At 39.7% G+C, this 24,175-nt stretch overlaps 1 protein-coding gene across 12 annotated transcripts in view; it reads right to left on the bottom strand.

Moving 5' to 3' along the window:
• NCOA2 (nuclear receptor coactivator 2) overlaps positions 1–24,175 on the bottom strand; it is a 306,209-nt gene that overhangs the window by 53,399 nt on the left and 228,635 nt on the right. For 11 of the 12 annotated variants that reach the window (XM_037744280.1, XM_037744284.1, XM_017544634.2 and 8 more), the window contains 5 exons: positions 11,507–11,610; positions 7,127–7,304; positions 4,828–5,016; positions 2,381–2,482; positions 1,659–1,802 (listed from right to left, as the gene is read on the bottom strand). In XM_037744280.1, coding sequence (XP_037600208.1) covers positions 1,659–1,802; positions 2,381–2,482; positions 4,828–5,016; positions 7,127–7,304; positions 11,507–11,610 — 717 coding nt within the window. The remainder of the gene's footprint in view (positions 1–1,658; positions 1,803–2,380; positions 2,483–4,827; positions 5,017–7,126; positions 7,305–11,506; positions 11,611–24,175) is intronic. The other variant, XM_037744297.1, reaches the window with a different exon arrangement.

Raw genomic sequence — 24,175 nt, 5'->3', positions numbered from 1 at the left:
AACAACACTTTGCAGTAGATTTCCATTCAACGTAACTGATCATCCCTGATCTTTTCAAAACTTCAAAAGTTAGGAATGTCTATATGGGGTTTCCTTCTAGTGGGTCCCATCTGTTTAAATCTAGCGCAGTGCCTGGTCCATCTGTATAAATCCTTTTGTAAGGAATCAGGTTGCCAAAGAATTAAACTCAGGACCCAAGGACACTGAATATGTTTGCTTATGTCAGTTTCTTGGTTTTTTGTTATTACTATTCTTTCTATTTTAAAACAGATATAGTGAAATGGTAGGTTAAATATTGATTTCTGTCAATGTAGCATCTTTATTTCCTCATATTCTTTCCAGCTTAAAGAAAAATGCTGGAAGACACAAGTTGTTGGATTATGTACTTATTTCTAGAATAAAGGATGAATAGGATGAAAAGAATGAATAAGATGAGGAAAAAATAAGGGCATGGAAGAGACAGGTCATTTATTATGGTTTTTGCTTTTTCATATGTGATCTAAAAAGCATAAAATTTAAACATAACCAACATTATTGGCAAAGTGCCAGGGTCACAGATGTACATTAAGCGGATGATGACAAATTCAAACTCCATTTTCAATAATTAGTTACAAATTTTTCTGCAAAGATGCAGACAACTGTTGAAGCCGAGTTACAAGCTGCACTGCACTGCACGAGCCCCTCATGTGCAGAGTGGCCCAGCTGACAATGCATGTGGAGCCCTGGCCAACTGCAGTGCTGGGACACAAGGAGAAGGACAGAGTCTCCCTTCCCAAATTAGCACATACTGAAGCAAAAGGAGTCCTTTTGTGTGTGTGTGTGTGGCGGGGGAGGGTGAAGGGGGGGATTCCTACCTCTTTAACAGAAACAAAAATGCACTTGAGAAAAAGTGATTCCATGGAAAGACCTTTGGGAGCAGCATGACAGAGTGACCAAAATGGGCTCAGACAGACGTCCTGCACTGACACTGAATGCCACTGAGTCAGTCACTTCACCTGCCTCAACCTCCTCACCCTCTCATCCAGAGTGAGAGACGTGATGTCCATATCACGAGCTTGCTGTGAGGGCCAGTGAGAGGAAGCAAAAGGGACAATGTCACACAAAGACTGGGTACTCAATAAGGGCTGCTGTCATTACTGAAAGAAGGCTGAAGTCTTGGGCTCAGTTCCAGCTATCCTATTGCTTAAGTCTGTGATCCGAGACAAGTTGCATCACCTTCTGGACCCTCTAGAAACACCTGGATAGTCTTTGTTGATTACCACCTTGAAGAAGGGCTTAGGGTCCCACTGTTACCTCCACCAGGGATTCACTCACTCTCGAAAATTCCACTTATTCTTATTTTCAGATTCTACTTGAATCATTAATATTTCTTTTAATTAGATGGTACTTACAATCTTTTCATACATCTAGAAACCCCTGGATCAAAGAAAATGACCTCTTTCTTTTGTCTGCCTCTGTGACACTATCATCTCCTATTCTACTTTTGTCACACTCTTCTGTCCTACAGGTCCTCCTGTTAAATTTGCCTTCAGGTGGAGATGACACAGCTCATGAGAACACAGTCACTATATCTGTTCCCAAGATGAACTCCAGGAATCACTGAGAGAAACCTCCCATAGGGAGCAATAATTTAAGAAAAATCACTTAGAGATGCTTACCTTCATGATGATGCCTCTTAGCATAGGACACAGATTCTCCTTCATGCTGCGCGTGGAACTTCTGAATGCACCTTCTCACCAGGTCCTCCCAGCCTGGCTTCATGGCTGCTCTCATGGTGCTGGTGTCCAGAGAAGTGATCTTGCCTATTAAGTAAACATCAGACGTTATACCTACATGTTGATCTATTCTTTATGGAAGTAATTTTTTGTTTGAGACACAGTGCATCCAGGCTGCAGTGCAGTGGTGCGATCTCAGCTCACCGCAACCTCCACCTCCTGGGTTCAAGTGATTCTTGTGTGTCAGACACACAGGTAGCTGGGATTACAGGTGTGCACCACCACACTTGGCTAATTTTTGTATTTTTAGTAGAGATGAGGTTTCGCCACGTTGGCCAGGCTGGCTTTGAACTTCTGACCTCAAGTGATCCTCCTGCCTCAGCCTCCCAAAGTGCTGGGATTACAGGCGTGAGCCACCATGCCCGGCCAGAAACAATTAAATTTTAACAAGATCTAAATGTATGTATTTAAACTAGGTAACACAAGTGCATGAGCCAAAAGGGTATATACAGTGAGAGCCAATCTCTCTCTCTCTGGTCCTCCAACTCCTTGACATTACTGCAGCAGCAATCACTAGCACTGGTATCTTTACAGTCTTCTAAACACACTCCTTGCATTTGTATTCCAAAATGATTCCTTTGGTTTTCTTGGGAAAGTAAATTTACCTTGGAGATCCTGGCGAGTAGTAAAACTTTCTGATGAGGGAAGAACTGGTCTTTCCTTCATGGGAACTCTTCTTGCCACGCAAATCAAGCAGGACTGCAAATCTTAAATCACACACATTTAAATTTATCATATCGGGCTTTTCTAGTGATTCAAACAAACCTAAGTGTATTTATGACAGCATAAGCTGTCATAAAAAAAGTAGTAAGGGAGACCGTGATGAAACACTATGTACCTGAGCTTCTTACTGGTTTTATTCTCTCCATCAAAGTGGTAGGTGGGTAAGGGAGAGGAAAGGTGGCTAAGGAGAGTCGGGGAGCAGAGGAGAAACTGCTGAGGCCCCATGATACATGTAATGGAAATACATCCACGACACTAGAGTGTTAATAATCTGAAACCCTCTCTCCAGTGGTAGGAAAAAAAAAAATCCTTTGTTTTTAAATGACTGATAGAAAACGAGCTTAATTTGTAACGAAGTACAAAAATGAAGAAAACTAAAATCTGATACTCTTGCTTTGTCAAGGGTTTGCTTCTTAAGTTTTAGAGTTCAGGAACACTATGTATACCTTATGCTAAACTATGTAAATACTACAATGACAATATGCAATTTAAAGCAAAGAATATGAACTGGGTCTCAATGGAGATTCAGAGAACGACTCCCACAATACCTAGAAAATGCAGCATGCACCAGAACAGCTGCATTATAGTTCAGAATCTTGGCTGTGGACAGTTTCTCACACAGCCAATTCTAAGCACTTATTCCTCACTTTGTTTCAATTGTTTTATGCATCAGGGTTCATTTCTGGAGGAAAGGGAAAAGTTTTATTTATCTTTGTAACATGCAGGGTACACTGCACAGCCCTTTCAATTTAAAAAACACTGGACAAATGTTGGTTGCTAAAAAAAGTAATACCTTCATGTCTTCTTAGGTCACTGATTTATGATTGTTCACCTCTAAATCTGATAATTTCTTGAATTTAATAAAGAATTTATCTTTGTTACTGCTGCTACGCTATCTGAAATATCAGGCTGCCTCAATTTCTCCCTCCATAGGTGCTCATGCTCTAAAGCTGAGGTCCTCTACAATCAATACTTCACTAACCACGCTAGGACCCCACACTGCCTTCTTGGACAGACTTTTCTTTTCTCAACTTTGTTTTTTTTTTTTTTGGAGACAGAGTCGGGCTTTGTTACCCAGGCTGGAATGGAATGGCATGATCTCAGCTCACTGCAACCTCTGCCTCCTGGGCTCAAGCAATTCTCTGCCTCAGCCTCCAGAGTAGCTGGGATTACAGGTGCCTGCCATCACGCCCGGCTAATTTTTGTATTTCTAGTAGAGATGGTGTTTCACCATGTTGGTCAAACTGGTCTTGAACTCCTGATCTCATGATCCACCTGCCTCAGTTTTCCAAAGTGCTGGGATTACAGCGTGAGCCACCACGTCCAACCTCTTTTCTCAACTTTTACAGAAATTTTAGTATACAGTTTGTAACTTAGCTGTTCCTGAATAGCTCTATTGTAGTCTTTTAAAATTGTTTCATGTATTATTTCTTCAACAAAACTGAAATATCCAGTAATAGTTGGTCTCACAAAATTGCAATGTAATTATAGTCCTCAACAAAATGACAACTAAATATTTGGGCACTATGAGATAAATATCTTTATAGCTACTGTATGAGTTATTAACTCATTTAATTCTCTTAACAGCTCTACGATACATGTAGTATCATTATTTCCATTTTACAGACAAGAAGATCAAAGCACAATGTTTAAGTAACTTGTCCAATGTCACACAAAACCCTGGCAAGGCCAGGATTAGAATCTGAGCATGCCATGGCTCAGGAACCCTGTGCTTATGCTATACTGTGTTAACATCCAGAACCTACTTTTAAATGTATAAAAAATATTTAAATATAAAGCACAAAGTAATATATTAGCTCAGCTACTCCTTTTTCATACTACAGTGCTGGGATTACAGGCATGAGCCACCATGCCTGGCCAACTGTGTGCATTGTTCTAGGGTTGTGGCATACAGCTCGCACAAGATGTTCAAAAAGCCTAGGATCTCCCAAAAGTGTGATCACTAATACAGTCATACTAGTAGAGTAGCCACAATTCTCCTGTGGCTATTCAAATGCAAATTTAATCGAATTAAAAATTTAGCCCTCTAGCTGCATTATTGACATTTGAAGTGTTCGCCAGCCACATGTGGCCAGTGGCTGCTGCCACACCTGATGCTGAAGATATGTCACTCCCACCACTGCAGACAACTATGTTGGACAGCACTGTTCTGAAGACTTAAAAATTTCCATCACAAAATAGTAAAATTGAAAAGAACAAAGATACTGCCTCCTCACTTTTCTTTGGGTGACCACTTATTAAAGTGCGAAGGAAGTAGCACACGGATAAATACACAGACACATAAAACACCCTAGGGATTCTGTCCCACCTTCTCCTTCTTCTTTGATGGACTTTGGTTGAGAGACAGCGAAGCACTGCATAGTTTCATATTTCTGATGAGCTTCCTGGTTATCATGACCCTCCTCTTCTGAATCAGGTAAAGGTTTTACCAGCATCCGACAGTTGAAGGTATGGCTGTTCCGCCTCGGAGGTTCACCAGACCAAGATCCCCCATTCACTGAGCAAGGCAAAAGTAATCCAGTTATACAAAGAAACAAACATCAGATTCATTGCCTCTGAATTATTAAAATGATGCAGAAAAAATGATTATTTCATTTCTATACAGTACTTTTATTTTTTATTATTATTATTTTTTGAGGTGGAGTCTTGCTCTGTCGCCCAGGCTGGAGTGCAGTGTCGTGATCACAGCTCACTGCAAACTTCACCTCCCTGCCTCAGCCTCCCGAGTAGCTGGAACTATAGGTGCATGCCACCACGCCTGGCTAATTTTTGTATTTTTAGTAGAGACAGGATTTCACCATGTTGGCCAGGCTGGTCTTGAACTCCTGACCTTGTGAGATCTGCCCACCTTGGCCTCCCAAAGTCCTGGGATTATAGGCATGAGCCACCACGCCCAGCCTACATAGTACTTTTATACTTTTCTAAATACTTTCATAATCTAGAGGAGAAAAAATCTTTAACATTTTACAACTTGGGAAAAATCCTGGAATTTTCTCCCCCCACCCCTACTTTTTTGAAAATTTTACTTTGAGATCTGAGTTACATGTGGAATCTTGGGATTTTTATAACATTTTGTACATACTTCTTCACCCTGACTCCTTCCCTTCAAGTTCAGTCCCGGATTATTTGTTAAAAATATAGTTTTCTACTTTTGCAAAGAGAAATTTCTTGTCTAAAGAAATTCTCTTTAGACAAGCGAATTAATAATAGTGAATTAATAAGTATACGTCTTTTGAGGAAGTCATAAAATTACTAAAGAGATCTGAAAATATTAGTTAACTTGAAATAAGAATATAATAAAGAAATCCTACACAAGTATCCATACATTTTGTATTACTGTTGCAGTCACTTTGAACAAAGAATTATATAAAGGAAAAGCTAGACCGAATGAAATTTGAAAAGGACCTTTTCCTACTTATAACAATAAGACCAGTTAGTATAAACAATCTTAAGAACAGAAATACTTGCCAACTCAGGATTTGACCTTATACTGCACTTCTTTCAATCTGTGAAGATGTTTTTAGCATCATCAGTTTGAGTGAGAATATTAAAAAAAGAACCACTTAGTGAGTGGGTACAGCAGTACTCCAGAGCAGCAGCTAAGGTGGGCCCACGCTGTGAATCACCCACTGCACAGTGTGTCCTTAATCATCACGTACACTTTCGGACGGCATCTCCAAAATAAGATGAAGTCAGGAAATTCGAGACAGGGAGAGTGGGCTAAGGCAGCGGCATCTGGTGATGACACCTACAGGGCCACTGGAGAGTCTGTGAGACGGAGGAGCCCATTCAGGGCTTGGGCTGTAGCATCTAAACCTCTCCATCTGCCACTTGTTCCTTAACATCTTATTTTTAGAATGTATATACACATAGAATATACTTCATGTGCTGGACTCAAAATAAGTTGAATCTCAAACTTCTCATGACCTTTGACTTTTCAGATGGTCACGGAGAAAATGGACAAAACGAAGTTGGCTAGGATGCAACAGGGTGAGGCAATGTGTCACCTTAAAACACAATCTCTACATTATAACACAAAGGACAGATGCTCGAGGGGATGGATGCCCCATCTCCATGATGTGATTATTTCACACTGCATGCCTGTATCAAAACACCTCATATACCCCATAAATATATACACCAACTATGTATCCACAAAAATTAAAAATAATTTTAGAAAACCACAACAATCTCAACGAAAATAGTTGCCATTTAAGTACTTTCCATCTGTATCGTTTTCATGAATCTGAATCAATTTCTGTTAATTTATCATGAGATAATTACTGCCACACTGATAATCATAGTAACTTCTTGGCCTTTTGGCTAAGAAGCAGTGATTTTCATATATTTTAAATATAGGATCAAAATGATCATTCATTTGAGATCAGTATCTGAAGATGCCCCCTTTTCCATGCTTGGAAACACATTTCCAAGCTTAAACACACACGCATCTCTAAAAAACTACCCAGTCACTCTCATTCCCATCTGATATAATATAGTTTTATTTGATCCACTTCAGCCAAGACAATGTGTGTGTGTGTTTACGAGGCAGGGGCGGGTGGGGGTGAGGGGAGGTAGGGAGGGAGACCCAGAAGACAGTCATTTACCTATAGACTTTGGCAGCAGGTTTTTGACAAATTCCGTGTGGTCCCCAACATGCAAGATGCTATATACACTTTTGTTCATCAGCTCTTCTTGGTTATACCTTAGATACTGTGTCACATTCTCTGACACAAACACAACATTGCCTTCCAGGTTCACTACAAAGAAGAACCCATCAAGGGCCTAGGAGAAAAAGTACAAATTGTGTTAGAAAGGATGCAAAGTAAAATCACATGCCATTGTTAAGAAGGCAATGATCCCTTGAAGGGAAACACCATTCACACATGGATAGAAAAGAGATCTTTCTCAGCTCTCTCCCAGTTTTCAGAAACAACACATTTTCTCTTGGTGAAACAGAAATCATTACATCTCAGTAAGTGAGAGAGAGAGCCTATATTAGGGTTTCTTGTCACAAACTAAATGACCAACAGTAACTTCCTTAATTTGTCAGGAGATAATTATCATCAAGTAAAAGTATGCAGGCATTCATCTGTATTTTCGAAATGAGATTGATGTACTCCACCAGGCCTAGAACAACTTTTATGTCGCCAACCTAATGCATGGTAATTCTGATCTATAATTTCTCATGTTATACAACGAGGGAAAGGGGTCATTAAAAATATTTCCCTAGTTTAAGGATAATTACCAGGGAAAACTTCCCAAATTTTACCACCTAGCTGTCAGGGATTATATGAAAAGTATCACAGATAATGTCAGGCCTTTAAAGAAACATCAATCCTTTAATTATTTCGTGTATATGGGAAAGGGTCTGGGAAGTGTCTCTGAAGTGGCAAATTCATGTTCATGGAGACCTCAGCATTGCCCTGACCTTAGAAGCGCATTAATTATGCCGAATTATTCCATGTTACTTGTTCTCCAGATTAAGAGCAGGTTCCTAAATTACTTAAATGACAGCAGCTTGCTTCTGGCAATGAGTTCACAGCCTCACTCTTTGTTGTCATCCCAATGGAGGTGAGGGAAGGAGATAAAGAATCTAGGATCATTTCAGGAGGTGAAGAAAATAATAGAGGCTATGGAGCATATTCACTGTGCCTTACACATACTTTCTGGAAGGAATGTTTTATCTTTCCCAATTTATAGAGGAGGAAACTGAGGCTCAGAGAGGTTAATATTTCAGAAGTAGTCAGTGGTAGTAGAGCTTGAATTGAATCCAGAAGGATCCGATTCCAAAGCTCATGCTTTGATGACCATTCAGTACAGTCCTCTACTCCAATATTCACCCCAATCCATTTCCCATCATGTTTACCTAAGTGATGGAAATGCTGGGGGTTCAGTGAGTTTCTCCTGGTTATATTAGCCCATTTTTCTCGTTTTGATCCTTGCTTATAAAAGCTCTGTTTTATGGATCAGGTGACTGATCAGGACTGAAAGCTTTAGATTGATTCATCATACCCGGAACCAGGGCCACATGGTCTAGTCAGTTTAGGCCACTCAGTTTCTTTATAATATGTGTTTATTACAATTTTTTTTTTTTTTTTTTTTTTTTGGAGACAAGGTCTTGCTCTGTGCCCAGCCTGAAGTGCAGAGGCACAATCATAACTCACTGTAGCCTTGAGCTCCTGGGCTCAAGCTATCCTCCCACCTCAGCCTCCTTGGTAGCTAGGATCACAGATATGCGCCACCACACCCAAGCATTTTTTATTTTTGACACAGGGTCGCACTCTGTTGCCTAGGCTGGGGTGCAGTGGCATGATCACAGCTCACTGCAGCCTTCACGTCCTGGGCCCAAGAGATCCTCTCAGCCTCCCATGTAGCTGGGACCACAGGCATGTACCACCATGCCTAATTTTTAAATTTTTGTAATGATGGGGTCTCCATATGTTGCCCAAGCTGGTCTTGAACTCCTGGGTTCAAGTGATCTTCCTGTCTCAGCCTCACAAAAGGGTAAAATTATAGGCATGAGCCACTGTACCAGTTCTTCTAAATTTTTTTGTAGAGTCAGGGACTTACCATGTCGTCCAGGCTGGTCTCAAACTCTTGGCCTCAAGTAATCCTCCCACCACTCTGTAATCCCAAAGTGCTAGGATTACAGGCATGAGCCACTATGCCAGCATGTTTATTACTATTTTTAACAGGAACATCACATGTATATACACATATAACAATGAATTTGGTGGATGGAGCCTAAAGTGTTTACTTTCTCCCTAGTTTGTTTTTTCCTTAAGTTATTATTAAACAGGCTCTTATTTTATGAGCTGTCTTTGAAAATATTTAATCTTTAATTCAATTTTAATTACAAAACTAAGTGCTCTCTCAAATTAGAACTGACCATAAGGCACCAGAGAAAAGTTCACTCTTTCTCCCTTTAATATGACACCATTTGGTTTTTAAGCCTTTCTTAAAACATTCTATCAGGTTTTCTCAATGGTATGAACCACATGCAGGACAAAGCAAGACTATATGTAAATAAGTAGCCTTTCATAATACATGGTACTAACCTTGAGAACTATGTGCAAGTGTGTGCACCCAGGAAGTTAGGTGATAAGTTATGTGCCCAGTGTCCCTTTTCAACTCACTGCTATGAATACACCTTTGATAGGGATTTTCATAATTATATTACCTATGGTTCATTTTTTAAAAGTACATGTTGCTTCCTACTGCTTATACCACACTAAAAAGACTGATTTGAGGCATAATAAAACCGAAAGATGAAATTGTTTCATCTCAAAATTTGTGTTTTTTTTAAGGCTCACTATGATATGCTCTGATGAAAAAAGCTGACATTTGGTTTTGTTGCCTAGCAACCACTATGCTATGATGTAAGCATGAGTGTGCATCTAAGCCTAGGAACAGCTCCATGAGAACATGTTCTCTCTGTTTAAATGATTACACGTAGACAGGGATAAAGATTTAAATTCACACTGTAAGTCACTAGTTTTAAGAATTAACCCCTCTAACGCATTTAACACTCAAGTTCTGCTACACAGGTTCTTGCTCAATGCACTAAATTCTCAGAAGACTATTTTCAACGACAAAAATATTGGTTTGATTTTATGACATCAGGTCTACTATCAATCTGATTTCTACAATTAATAATATTAACTCGGTCTCAAAGGGCCTGAGTCCTAGCTTTGTGGTTACTCCAGCGTTTCTATTTAGAAGTCTCAAAAGTCTTCCCAGGAGTCTCCATTCTAATGTTCTCCCCCACCCCAAGAAACAACGAATAAACACCGGTATAGGGAAATTTCCCAACTGTAATAATTTAGTGTACATAATTTTCAAATCAGTTTCTAATTTATAATTCAAACATTTTTCCAAAGGAAATTATCCACTTTCTTTCATTTAATTCTAAATGGTCCACCTAGCTATAGTTTTCATAATCTTGTTCTACGAACTGAGAGGGAAGTAGCACTCCCTGGCCTTCCACTGCCTTGCTGACTATGGAAAATCGGGTTAAGTGTGTTTTTGCTTTTCTCCTGGAAGGTGAGGTTGAATGTTTTCAAGCCAGTGATTCAAGAGGAGATAAGCAAGGGCCAACACTGGGCCATTTAAAGCCTTTTGGCTGGCCAGCAGGTCCAGCCCTAGGAAATGAAGTTTGTCATTTCTAAATACAAAGATTGGGTGAGATAATCTTTAAGTCTTTATTGTGTGTCCCCTCCACCCCACCCCCCACCCCCAGTTTTATGGTAGATTTTCATAGAATTAGATTTTCTGAAAATAAAAATCCCTTCATGCATCAACTGAAAAAAAGAGGAGACAAGGGGGACTATTGGTTATCTTTGCTTTAAAAATCCAAATTATTGTCTGCTGCAGCAAGCTAGCTGCTTCTACAATGGCAGTGCTGCAAAGCTTCCGGCCATGTAGTCTTTTCAATCTCATCATATCATCAGCCAAGGAAATTATCCTGAGAACTGACATAATTTATGTCTCAGAGTTCCTCTCTTTCTCGTTATATATTCATTGACATTTTTTTTCCTCATCTTACCATAGCCTACATCTTGAATTTTAATTTTGGAACAGGTACAGCAAAGCACTTGGCGTTTAGTACTAGTTAATAAAATAGAAAACCTGTACTTTACAAATTCTAGACATTAGCTGGTCATAAAGCTTCCTAAAGTTAATAAAGAACAGGTAGATAAGACCAACGTTATGCTTCTCTTAAAAGTCCCTTTTGCCTATTATTTCAGTTTTCTTCCTTATGAGATAAACTAGTTTGAAATAGTAAAATAGAAAGTATAAAGCTTATTTAATTTCAAACACACATATACTGGCAGCAGGAGCCAAAACATACAAAATTAGTAAGCTCGAGAGGTCCATAGTACTAGTACTAGTGTGGATTCTCCTTACATTCACCTGAAATTAAACGTAATAATGTGAGGATCAACACAACTGTAAAATACAGCACTAAAATGAAGATGTGCTACCTCAAGCATCATAGGCCCCAGCGCATCCTTGTCGATGACACCCTGCCCTGTAGAGGATACATCTGACTTCTGCACTTCATCTATGTTGGCAGCTGCTGCTTTCTCTGCAATAAACATAAATGTGAATTAAATGGCAGTGCTATTTCAAGGACAGAGTGACACAGAAGTATTTTTATGGTAATGATTTTTAAAAATCTCTAGTGGAATCAGATGCGGCTACAAAAGAGAGTACATCCCTGTTGCCCCTAAATGGGAGAAACTGCTGGAAGCAGAAGCCAGAACATTAACTTTTCACCTCTAGAACCTGTGGCTTGGATCCCCTTTCAGGCTGCTCAGAAAATGAGTTTAGAGGTTTCATGATAGTCCCCGACAGGCATTTTTTTCTAGATTATGAAACTGCTATATCCTATGGCATAATTAGTTTCTACTCAAGAGATTCACCAAACTAGAATAAAGGAGGGTCTGTTGTTCAGAATTCAGTAGCATAATCAGAGATATATTTGCACACATTTGAAGTAACAAGGAGTCCTAACCTGCTATGGCTGCCCCCATGGGACACTCTGCAATGTCTGCCTGGACTTTTTTACTATTCCGCTTGTGCTTACATTCCCACTTAAAGTGGCCAGAAAGATTTGGTCCCTGGCTTGTTCAAAGTGCTTCTCCATCTAAGAGGGAAGACGCACTCTACCAGGCACTTGGGGAATTTCAGTGGCTGCCTTTTGATATAGCAAAGAGGTGCATAGTGTGTGTTCCTGGATGGAAACATGCAAGGCAGATTTCAGGCTCATGAAGACAGGAAGGCCCTGGAAGACATTCCATCATAGAATGAGAATGTTTTGTGAAAAAGCTCACAGAAGAAAAAGATGCACACTTATCGATATATGTGTGAACTAGTTATTTCAAGAACACCAAAAAAGTTCAAAGCATAACAGATACATATCAACAACTTGCTAGAAAACAACACAAAACAACGTGACAATTGTTTGTTCCTGAATAAATTATATCCTTGTTTACACTGCATGTTATCATTGTAATTAAATGTAGAAATAGAAAACAGGAAATCAATTTACCACTCAGAATTAACCTGCTTTCAGAACCTTAATAATTTTTTTTGCCGAAAATATTTTATGCAGTATGTTGAAAATCTGCAAAGCCTAGTTTATGGCTCAGAACCTAGAAAATAATTAGGAATTATTTGGGTCCTCCCAATCTTGGCCATTCCCACGACAAAAAGCTTCCACAGACCATGTTATCAGTGGAAGGGGAAGACGACTTGTGCAGTTCAAGCTCAAACTCAGCCACTTAGAAGTATGACTCCAAGCAAGTTGCTTCAATTTACCTGTCTTCTTTATAATGGACTGAGCCAAAGTAAATGGAATGATATGTGAAACACTCTTTACAAATAACAAAGTAGTTTAAAAGTGCATCTTAATACTAGCACATCTGCATTTATTAGCTCCTCCTTGAGTTCCATACGTACTAATTCCTTTGCAGAGCTTATCTTAAGCAGACTGTATTTGCTTTATCAACTCTCTAATGTATTCCTGATTCACCTCCTTACATCAAAAAAAATTGTGACTGCCTATAGAGATATGACTTGTCTAGTGGCCTTCAAAACTCAATATTGGCAGATTTGTCAGTCCTTGCTTGGTTTCTGGATTTGCTGCCTTCCCAGGCTTCTCACTGCTGGGTCCTGCATACTTGCTCTGTCTGCAGGTTTGGTCTCATACCAAATTCTCAGCCAGTCCCTTCTGAGGCAGCAAACACCTCACGGTCTCCAGCCACAGGATTGGCTTGGCCAATTATTGCATGTGACTGCTCCACCCCCTCTTCCTGAAATATTTTTCATTGCCAAATAGACTCACAGTAAAATAAATAGGCGCTGGAGCGCACTTTTTAGTTTTTTTGGCAGTTTGCTCTGTGAGGGTATCAATTTCTCTTCAGGTTCTGCTCACTTTTCTACCCACCAGTACAGGAATAGGATTCGCACTGCTACCTGCTGCTTCATCTAACTTTCAGAGGCCATCCTGCTACAGGAGCTACGCTGGGTATTCCTTGAGGACCACCATCCATACCACACTCTGTGGGGTCTTCTTGAATGAGGAGAGGGTGTGTACCACTTTTAACAGTCCTTGTCGTAGAGGCCCCAGTGTGCCTCAGACCTAAGGATCCCTATATTTCATGAATACTAAATCTCAAGGCCCATATAAAAGATGTCATAATTTATGTGGTCCTACTAGATTTCTATTTCTTTATTGTCTTCAGTGTTGCGGCAGTCCATGTGCAGGAGCAATGTGCTGACATTCCACAGACTGAGTAATCTTCAGCCTTTCCGTTGCCTAACTATTCACAGGGTCGCATTCTCCCATCGGGGGTCACATTCTCCCATCTTTCAGTAGCAGCAGTGATTCTCAAAATGCAGTGGTAAACATAAGACAGCATCCCTGTGTGACATGGTAAAAGTCCCATAAAACTGCATACCTCAACCATACCTCGGCTTTCTATTGAAACTGCTCTCTGTAACCCAAATGTGACAGGCAAGCAGTCCAAACCCACGCCATCTTGGACCCTGCGACTTGTAATAAGTAATTAAGGACTGTGATTTCCACCCTACCCAGACAATGTGTAAACAAATGCTAATCTTGACTTTTGTGAACCACTTAAGTAACAATCAGAATGTCCAAAGTCCCCTGGCCCTCGGAATGTCCGGAGCCCCTCACCCTCATCTCTACCTAGGAGGTGATTTACAGAATCCACTAGCCCTCAGAATGTCTGAAGGCCCTCACCCTCACTCCCGAGGTGGTTTTATGGGTATAAAAGGTCTTGACACCCTCCTTTCGGGGCCACGGGTTGGAGAGACTTGAGTCCCCCGTGGCCGCCGGCAATAAAGACCCTGCAATTTGAAATACTTTTGTCTTGGTGTTGACTTTCTATGCTCGGGCCAGTACAACACCTGGAGGGGCTCTATCAGAATGTGCACTGGGAACACACAAGCAGCTTGAAAGGTCTGCTTTGCCGAGATTCTGATACATCTTCCTAAGGGGATATCCTCATTCTCTTGCCTCCTGCAGTGCACAGTCCACAAAAGAGTAGGCCATCCCATTTAAAGGTAAGCTTTGTGAACTGTGTCTGGATCGTGAATAGCACTGTCTCTATTTCAGACCAGGTTTTCAATGTATCTATGAGGGCTAACTGACAGGCTAGACCCACACCAGTACTTCCTCCCAGAAGCATGGGAGCAAGTGGAGTCAAGGGTGTGTGGAAAGAGAAAGTCATTTTCCCCTTTAGCTTCACTGGACCTCCAGGGTGCAGGGGGAGGATAGAATGGGTGGGCAGGGTCAAGTAATATGGGGAAAAGGGTTCCTAAAAACTGGTATTAAATAACAATCTTACCTTGCTATAGTCAGTAAGTTTCAAGGCATTTCATATTCTCTCAAGATCCCAAGTGCCATTATTCCACTGTTAACAAGTGGTGGTTTTATTCTTTTTAAGAATGAATTTAGTTTAGATTAATGTTGTAGGGGGGAGAGAGAGGAAACAACAGCTGCCAATCACAAAGGCAACCCTGCACCTACCGCTGATCACTAGAAAACATCAGCCTATTTGGCAAATGAGATTCTGATGTCACAATAAGAATGAATTATTGTTTTTGATGGTATCTATACTAATGCTGCATTTTTGGCCAAAATAAATACAAAATAATGTTTGTGATAGTAACCCATTTCTGGTCTTTTGAAGATAGTAAGTAGGCCTTGTGAGATGTTTATATTGCCAGGGTATGATCTTTCTGAGGATCTAAATTCCACCATCAACATTCTGTGTGATACAAAAAACTTACACCTAGATAGCTCCATCAGGCAGGTTCAACACTGGTAAGTCTTCATGCCTGGGTATTCTAAATTCTAGCAACGTGCTCGGGCAAAGAATTTTAGACTTTTGTCAGCGGTTATGTAGAATCAGGATCAAATCTGTACAGTATTTTATATTTAGGAATTTACAGATCAGATGTAATTTGGAGTAAGGGCCTAACATTTAAATTAGCTGATTTAGATCTCACAGAACATGTGTTTGAGGGACAACTGAAGGAAAGCCTGGATAAAAATAATTATTACCCTGAAACATTATTTATAAATGTAAAACATGCACTTTTATTCTTTATAATATTCAACTGATAAAAATATTTAAGAGGAATAAAGCGGCAGCTAATACCAGTAACAAAGAATGAGTGTGGCCTATGTGAGTCCACATGAGGGAATGGAACAGTGACACTGGGATGGGCACAGGAGCCTATGTCTGTGTGTCTGGTCTGTGGCCTGCACTGTCTGTGCTGGGGAAGCAAAGTGAAAAATCCGTCTCCACGGATAGCTCACGGTCTATCCAGGAGGGCAAAACTATTACAACCCAACCAAATGAGCACAACACATGGCTAAATGGCAAGCCCTCAGTTCAAAAAGAGATGGAAATTGCTGGACATAGCTGAAAGTATTTAACATACGATGTAATCGAATTGGATTCTGCAGGATATGCAAGTGGACAGCAACAAGGAAACAGGTAGGGTCAGACGTGTGGCTGGCATCAGGCCACTACAAAATCTCAGCCTGGCTTGAAAGCCCATGGGAAGGAATGCTGGCAAAACACTGATCTAAGCTGGAACTCTAGCAATCTTAGACAGAAAATAAAACAACAGTGTTCACAAGATCAACCTAAAGTTATATTGGTGGAAATTGTGATTTGAAAGAAAATTCCAAACGAGTCGATAGGTTAATTGCAAGAGAAGTTTTAAAAAGTGTTGCAATATTTACACAAATGCTCTTTATATATATTAAGAGAATGGAAAATGTTCATGCGCATGAGGTAAGTAAATAAAAGAAATAAAAGGTAAATAATTCAGAGCTTCTTACTCTTGTCTTCAAAAGAATGTGTGAAATATATGCATTTTCTAATTTGTCATCTATTCTTTAATTCTGTATTGAATTTGTGCTTTCACCATTTCTCAATATTAAAAAGAAAAAAATCAATAATCTCAAGTGACAGAAAACACCTAGAAATATGGCTTTACCAATGTAATTGAAATCTAAACTAAACTGGCCCTAACTTTATGTTATTTGGGTACTTTTCACAAAGTAATTACTACCTCTGTTCAATGTTCAGTTGAGCCTTGAAATTATATAGGAGGAGGAAGAAGGAGGGAAGGAGGAGGAAGAAGAAAAGGGCTCCTTTGAGAGATGCTATTATGTTCACTGGACATATACGGGTATCTTGACAGAGCATTTCAGTAACGAGTATGCTATTTTTATGTACCAGATAAAAATAAGCTTAAATCCTTAGATATTTATACTTCTGTAAGTACAGCATTACTATACTAAAACACACTATTTAATATTTTTAAATAAGGCAGTTTTCTCAGCGGTCACAAACTATATTTACTTTTCTATATTCTGCATCCATTAACCATAAAAATATATTCTGTTACAAAAATATCCTTCAGTAAACTCAACAGTAGAGAGCTCGTCTCAGAGTTTCATACGATCAAAACCTTATGAAATCTCATTATTACAGATGGAACTCTTTTTAAATCAGAGAAAGAGATGATAAAATCAAAATTTTAGAGAACACTAAAAGATTTCTTTCTAAGCCCTGATTTTTTCTTTATATTTTATTTAAAAATTTTTTTTGGAGAGACAGGGTTTCACTCTGTTGCCCAGGCTGGTCTTGAACTCCTGGGCTCAAGCAATCTTCTCACCTTGGCCTCCCAGAGTGCTGAGATTACAGGTGTGAACCACCATGCCCAGTCCCCAATGTTACTCGTCTTAGATAAAGAACATGACCTAAGAAAGTAATAATGAAAATAATAAATCTATCCTTCTCTTCCTCACTCCCAAAAAGACTTTAAAAAATCATAAAGTAGCTCAGATCATTTTTTAAAAAGTATTTTTTAGATCTCATCAGCAGGAAGTAGCTATGGCCTTTTTAATAGTGCCCAGTTTTACAAATGCAAAACCTGATTGGAGAGATCGTCCAAGGATGCCTCTATAATCTTTTCCTGACTCGCCTTTTCCTCCTGGGTGGCTGCTTGGAGAGCAATCCCTCAAGGTCCCCTTCTCCATTTGCCCGCACTCCAGAAATGCAATACCAATTAATTAGATTTCTACTTTCAAAGCAAAGAACAAAACCCCATCTCTTCAGGGACCATGTTAAGATGAGTCATACCACAAACTGGGGAAAAATCATTAATATTATATTCCATATGCTTTTTTATAAGTAATTATTATTCATGCTTTCTCTTAGAACAAAAGAAAAGGTGAACAGGGTAGAATTTGATTCTAGAAATATAAGTAATTTGAAAATACAAGGAAAAAAATATTTATTTTTGAAGCAGTTGTATTAAATTGCTCATTGGCATATACAGGCAAAATTTGTTATTTGTTTATTTTTAGAGACAGGGTCCCACTATGTTACCAGGCTGGAGTACAGTGGTCATTCACAGGTGTGATCACAGCATACTACAGCCTTGAACTTTTGGGCTAAGCAATCCTCCTGCCTCAGCCTCCCAAGTAGCTGAAACACTGGCACACACCACTGTGCTCAGCTCCAGGCATAAGCTGAAAGTAAACTTCCAGTCTTCTGATGAGAACGGTAATACATTAGAAACTGATCCTAGCAAAAAAAAAATAATTTATTTTTAAAAGAGTACAACTAAATATTTTTAAATTATCAAATGATGTTTTCTTAAAAAGGCCTTTACATAATCTTCTGAAGAATCATTTATTAATTTTGGTAGCTTACTGACTCACATAGTATTAGTATTCTTAGTCAATTTTTTATTAGGCAACTGAACTGAGGCTATAAACTCAGAGTCTCTCCACAAAGCATTACCAGAACAGAGTTCTATCTCTTCACTGGGGTGACAGGAATGCTCAGGGGACAGCCACATAATTGTTCTAACTCCAGCAGCAGCAGTGGCAAACCACTACTGATTACTTAGAAACCTAAATGCTGTTTAATGTCTTCCATTATAGGGACAGGGTGACACTATCATTATGGCAGAAGTTGATATTCTTGCTTTTTCCTTTCTTGGGGATCATCTGAAGAGGCTGTAGAGAATGTGTAGATATTAGTCTATCTTTAAAAAGTCAGAATCCAAACAAATGTCACTCACTCTGTAATAATGCATCTACGGAGAGATAATTCACAGGGTATGTACATACATATAGAGACATTTTAAGGCACCCATGTTTAGAGATCCCTGATGTGTAAAGACAATTAAGAATTTAGGTTATCTTTATGTTTGGTCAAGCCTGAGAATAGTTGTTTTACAGAAGCTGTATTATTTAAATTAGATAAAATTAGAATCTTTGACTAAAATGGAATCTGATACTCTGTGTAGGTTTTATAATTAATTCCTCTGCTTCAAAGTTAGTAAAATCACTCACCCAGAAATCTACACATTTTTCAGTAGACTGACGTCAAACACAAGTCTAATCACCTCCACACAAATTTTAAGATTCTAATAGGAAAACAGCCACGATTTCTATCTTTTCCTACATTAAGGAACTGGATCAGCAGTGAGACCAATGCAGAGTAAATAAGTCACTGAAACAATGATAGGTAGTTTCTGACCAAGCACTATAGATGAAATATTACAGGAAAAGTTATGTAGCATCTCAAAGGTTCTAGAAGGTAAAATGAGAGAATTATGCATCTGCACCCAACTAAAATTAGAAAAGCTGCCATATGGCTTTGTGAAGCCAGCCGCACATTCTTATTCATTAGGAAGCATTCTGCTAACATAAAAACACAAGGCCCTTCCTGTGCTCTCCAAATGTGTTTATCTTTTCAACATTAATGCACTATATATCATCAAGCTGCTGAAATCTCCTGCCGTGCATATTAAAAGCGCGCAGCTGCACTTTCTTTAGTAGTGGGAGGAACCTAAGCTGCAAGTTGCCTCCCTCTTTTTCTGACATTGAGCTTCTTCTCAACATCATGATTTCCCTTCAGCACGAAGAAACAGCAAAATTAACCAATCTCAAGGCCATCTCCATCCAGCAAAGCCCTCTCACTCTCGCTTTAGAGAAAGCAACATACTTGGTTTCATTTTCATCAATGGTAAGGCATGACTACTTAAGCAAAACCAGAAATCATGTTGCAAGTTTGAAATACATAGGCCTACTTTTAAAATTAACGTGCTACAGTTATCAAGAGAAAGGATGTAACTAGAATAGACTCTGAGTATAACATGCTTTTGTTCATAGGACTTCACCGTCATTCCCTCTGCTATCGCCCATATATATTTCTATTTAATAGCCCACTTCATATAGTACCTATCAGTACTGAATTTACTGATAGGTAAAATGGGCAGTGGAAAATGTTTCATAAGCCATGTGAGTGGATAACAATTTGTCCAAAATCTTTCTTTTATATAATACAAATTCTTGCGGCTCACAGTTCGTGTCCTATAGGAGCTTAAACTTAAAAGACCAACTGCAGAAGAAAAAAAACACTTAGGCACACAGTAAACATGTAGACACTGAAATAACCCATGGAAACATGGCTTTAGAAGTGCTTCAAGTTAGTGAACTGAAAGCCAACAAATATTAAACATTATACATACAACTAAATTTATTATGGCAGCATTCATTCATTCCCTGTAATCGTGCATCTCTATTTATACCTTCCACAGCAATGGAGTGCTGAGAGGTGAAGGCAAAATAAAATATAAAAACTGCTATTTCAGAGTAAATTCTAATTAATTGGGCTCTGCTCACTAAAGTTTTGGGAGTTACCTGAACAAGAAAACAGAGGAATCATAATTTGCTTACAAAGCTGAAAGGTGAAATTGAGATTGGATGAAAGGAGGAAAAAAAATCAATGGGTGTGAATGAAACGAGAAGTGAGGTGAGGCTCAAATTCAGGACTTATTCAGAAGATTATGAGTAAGTCTGCCAAAAGACCAAATTATAACAATGTTTTATTTTAGGCTGGGCGGGCAGTGTGGCTCATACCTGTAATCCCAGCGCTTTGGGAGGCTGAGGCAGGCGGATCATCTGAGGTCAGGAGCTTGAGACCAGCCTGACCAATATGATGAAACCCTGTCTCTACCAAAAATACAAAAATTAGCCGGGCGTGGTGGCATGCACCTGTAATCCCAGCTACTCAGGAGGCTGAGACATGAGAATCGCTTGAACCTGGGAAGCAGAGGTTGCAGTGAGCCAAGATCGTGCCACTGCACTCCAGCTTGGGCAACAAGAGCAAAACTCCAACTCAAAAAAAAAAAAAAAGTTTTATTTCTTCCAAAGATGAATGTCAACTCAAAAGCAAGGCCAACAAAATTATACTATAGGAGTACTTAATAAAGTTTCTGATAAATAGGTAAAAATATGAAAATTACTGTATATTAGAAAGTTGTTTCTAAAATTCCAAGACATTGGTGTTAGTCATGCAACTTTTAAAATCTCCTAAATCACAATTCTGTTTATTAGCACAGTAAACCTCAACTCCCATTACTCCTAGCTTATATACCACAGCAATATTTAATACCTATCTCCCCAAATGCATCACATTCTTTCAAGATTTTGAGCATTCTCTCAGATTGTTCCATTGGCACAGATACCCTACAACCCCTTCTCCTGGAAGATGCTGCCACGGCTCCAGAAAGCTCATGTCGATGAAGCTGGGCCCCTGTCGCTGTGCCTCTGTGATGCCCTATGCCCATCCCCATCTTAACGCTCACCTCATTATTTTGAAATGATCTATTTTCATGTCTATCCCTTTTCATTGCATTGCTGGCTCCGGGCTGTAAGAAATGACTTTTTATTTGCTGCTTGGCACATAGTGGGTGCTCAATGATGTTGTATTAATACTGAACACAGTATTCACGGCTGTGGGTACAGTTTCACAGCTGGAGCTGAAATTAAATCCCATTTAGCCAGGGCTAAAATATCACAAATGTCTCCTTAGAGGTATCTGTGTAAGAGCTTTACCACATACTTAACATAGTGGATGTTAATTTTAAGACTCTGATTTTTTTATTTTTGGAGTCAAAGTATTAGGTAGAGATGGGATGAGAAAAAAGGTCAGACTATATTTGCTAAGGGCATCAAGAATAATAACTCAGGTGATCAGGCCGATGAGAAGAGTATTTGGAAGACAAATCACCAATGGTCTCTCCACACCTGAGATATGAAGTTAAAAAACCCCACCAGGCCAACTCTACTAGTCCAGACTCTCATCTAGGAAGTTACAACCTACTTTACAAAAAAGTGATTTGGGCAACACAGAAATTTTTTCAGTCCTAGGGATTTTCCCAGCCACTCACAGCTCTTAAGAAAATAAACCTACCCAAGTGGAGGTTGTACAAATTGTCACATTTGCCTGGGGAGTCAGGATAAAAGAGCACTTCATCAAGTTTCTTGTCCCTCCCAAGCAGAGTGCCAGGAGAAGCCTTGGATTCTAAGGATAAGGTTAACAGCTGATAAAGGAAAGCCACCTAGAAAGTGGGATTGGCCAGAGGAAGGGCTGAAATCCCTGGAGAGGCTGCCAAGGTTCTTCCTGTCTTATCCAACTTTGAATATCCAATGACTAAAATAAAGCTGAATGCCCTAAAGATAGCCAATAAATGTGCAGGGAAAGAGAGGGAGGAATGAAGGAAAGGAAGGGGGGCTGTTTACTCTACTTCCCACTGTCTCTTCTTTCTGGCTCTGCCACCAACCCTTATTTTCATGAAGCTTGCAAGGCTTCACTCCCAGGCCTCTGCTTATCCTAAATGGTGGCTATTTGGCCACCATTGCCTTGGAGTGTCTCTCAAGGCATCCAAAGAACTGAAAACCATCCTAGTACCTGACCTTCATTTGTCTCCTGAGGCCAAATCTTCCATGCCCAGGAATCCTCCCTGCTCCTCACTTCCTTTTCACTGACATCTTGCTCCCTGATTCATTTTCTGTTCCACTTCTCAGACCTGCTTGCATTTCTCTCTTCGTGTTTTTCTCCCATCTGGATATCTTTTCCTTCCAGTTTCTCTCTACAGACACAGGACCTGATGTCATTCTAAAGAGACTGCTACAACTCATCATATGTACACTCTTCTCCTTTACCCCACTGTGATTCTAACAATACCACAGGGAGCCTGAAATTCCCAGTTTCATTTTGCTTACTACCGACTATTCCCAGTTCTTTCATTCTAGCATTTGCTTGAGCAATCATGGGAGGACCTCAGAAGTGTTTTTTTTTTTTTAAAGCAGGTGTTCCCAATTTAAAAAACCTAATGCAAAAAGCTGACAATAGAACACAGAATCATCCAATTTAGAGACTAAAACATTGTGCTAAATCATATCATTGTAGCAGAGAAAGCAAAGCAGTGATAACAATGGGAGAAGCCTGCATAAATATATGCAGCGCCATTGCTCTGGCCCAGCAATGAAGGCATGGGGAGAACGGGGCTGAGGGGACAGCGGACTCCAGGAAGTAAAACAAGAAAGATCATGAGAACAAAGGAAGACTGTAAGGTGAGTGCAGGCTGCTTGTGGCCAGGGCGCAAGCTCTCTGTGGACAGGGTCATAGGCATGTGTTGGGGTGGGGTGGAGGTGGAGGCAGGCTCCAGAAAATCTTACAATTTGACACCACCCAGATCTCCCACAGGCAAAGTTCTCTAGTAGCCAAGAATTTGCTTCAGTCAGATCAACTCTGGAAAGCTGACTGCTAAGACAAAAACTAGGTAATCCCTTGATGAACATTTAGGGAAGAAAATAAGTGAGTATATGAGAACAGGTCTGTCTAGTCTCAAGTACTGTTTTTTTTGCAATTTGAACAATTACTACAGGCAGTTTACCATTTCGTGTGATTCTCCAATTGCCATTATTTGTTGTGTCATTAGTCCTTCTCTACATGTATGTTTACTTTCTGCCTGGTTCACAGGATTTTTTTTTAACCTGTTAGAAACAATGTATAGGAATGCAGCCACCTAACAATGAAAACACACACACAAATAATAAAACTAAATAGTGTCTGTCTCTCTCTTTCTCTCTCTCTCTCTCCTTTCTCTCTCTCTCTCTCTCTCTCTCTGTTTCCAGAGAAACACAGCTTGGGGAAAGGAGCCCAGATTTATTCTCCAGGATGTCAAGAAAGGATGGTGTAAAAAGTTCACAATCCAGGAACCTTCTGTTAGAAGGTCCATGTTCTTCATAACAGAACTTCTATGGGGATAACTATGTAAAGAATAATATTTATAGGCCGGGCGCAGTGGCTCATGCCTATAATCTCAGCACTTTGGGAGGCCGAGGCGGGTGGATCACGAGGTCAAGAGATCGAGACCATCCTGGTCAACAAGGTGAAACCCCGTCTCTACTAAAAATACAAAAATTAGCTGGGCATGATGGTGCATGCCTGTAGTTCCAGCTACTCGGGAGGCTGAGGCAGGAGAATTGCTTGAACCCAGGAGGCAGAGGTTGCGGTGAGCCGAGATCGTGCCATTGCACTCCAGTCTGGGCAACAACAGCGAAACTCCGTCTCAAAAAAAAAAAAAGAATATTTATATCATATAGAAACAGATTCTATTCAAACAGCTTTAATTTTGAAATCACATGTTTACCTACAAAGTGTATGTCCTATCTTCCCACCCTCCTTCCCTGACCAGCTAATCTCAGAATGGCCCCAGTCCTTATGAAATTGGCA

The sequence above is a fragment of the Cebus imitator genome, unplaced genomic scaffold (genome assembly GCF_001604975.1).
Source record: "Cebus imitator isolate Cc_AM_T3 unplaced genomic scaffold, Cebus_imitator-1.0 Scaffold9, whole genome shotgun sequence".
Classification (NCBI taxonomy): Eukaryota; Metazoa; Chordata; class Mammalia; order Primates; family Cebidae; genus Cebus; species Cebus imitator.
This window is presented reverse-complemented; position numbering and strand designations above follow the sequence as displayed.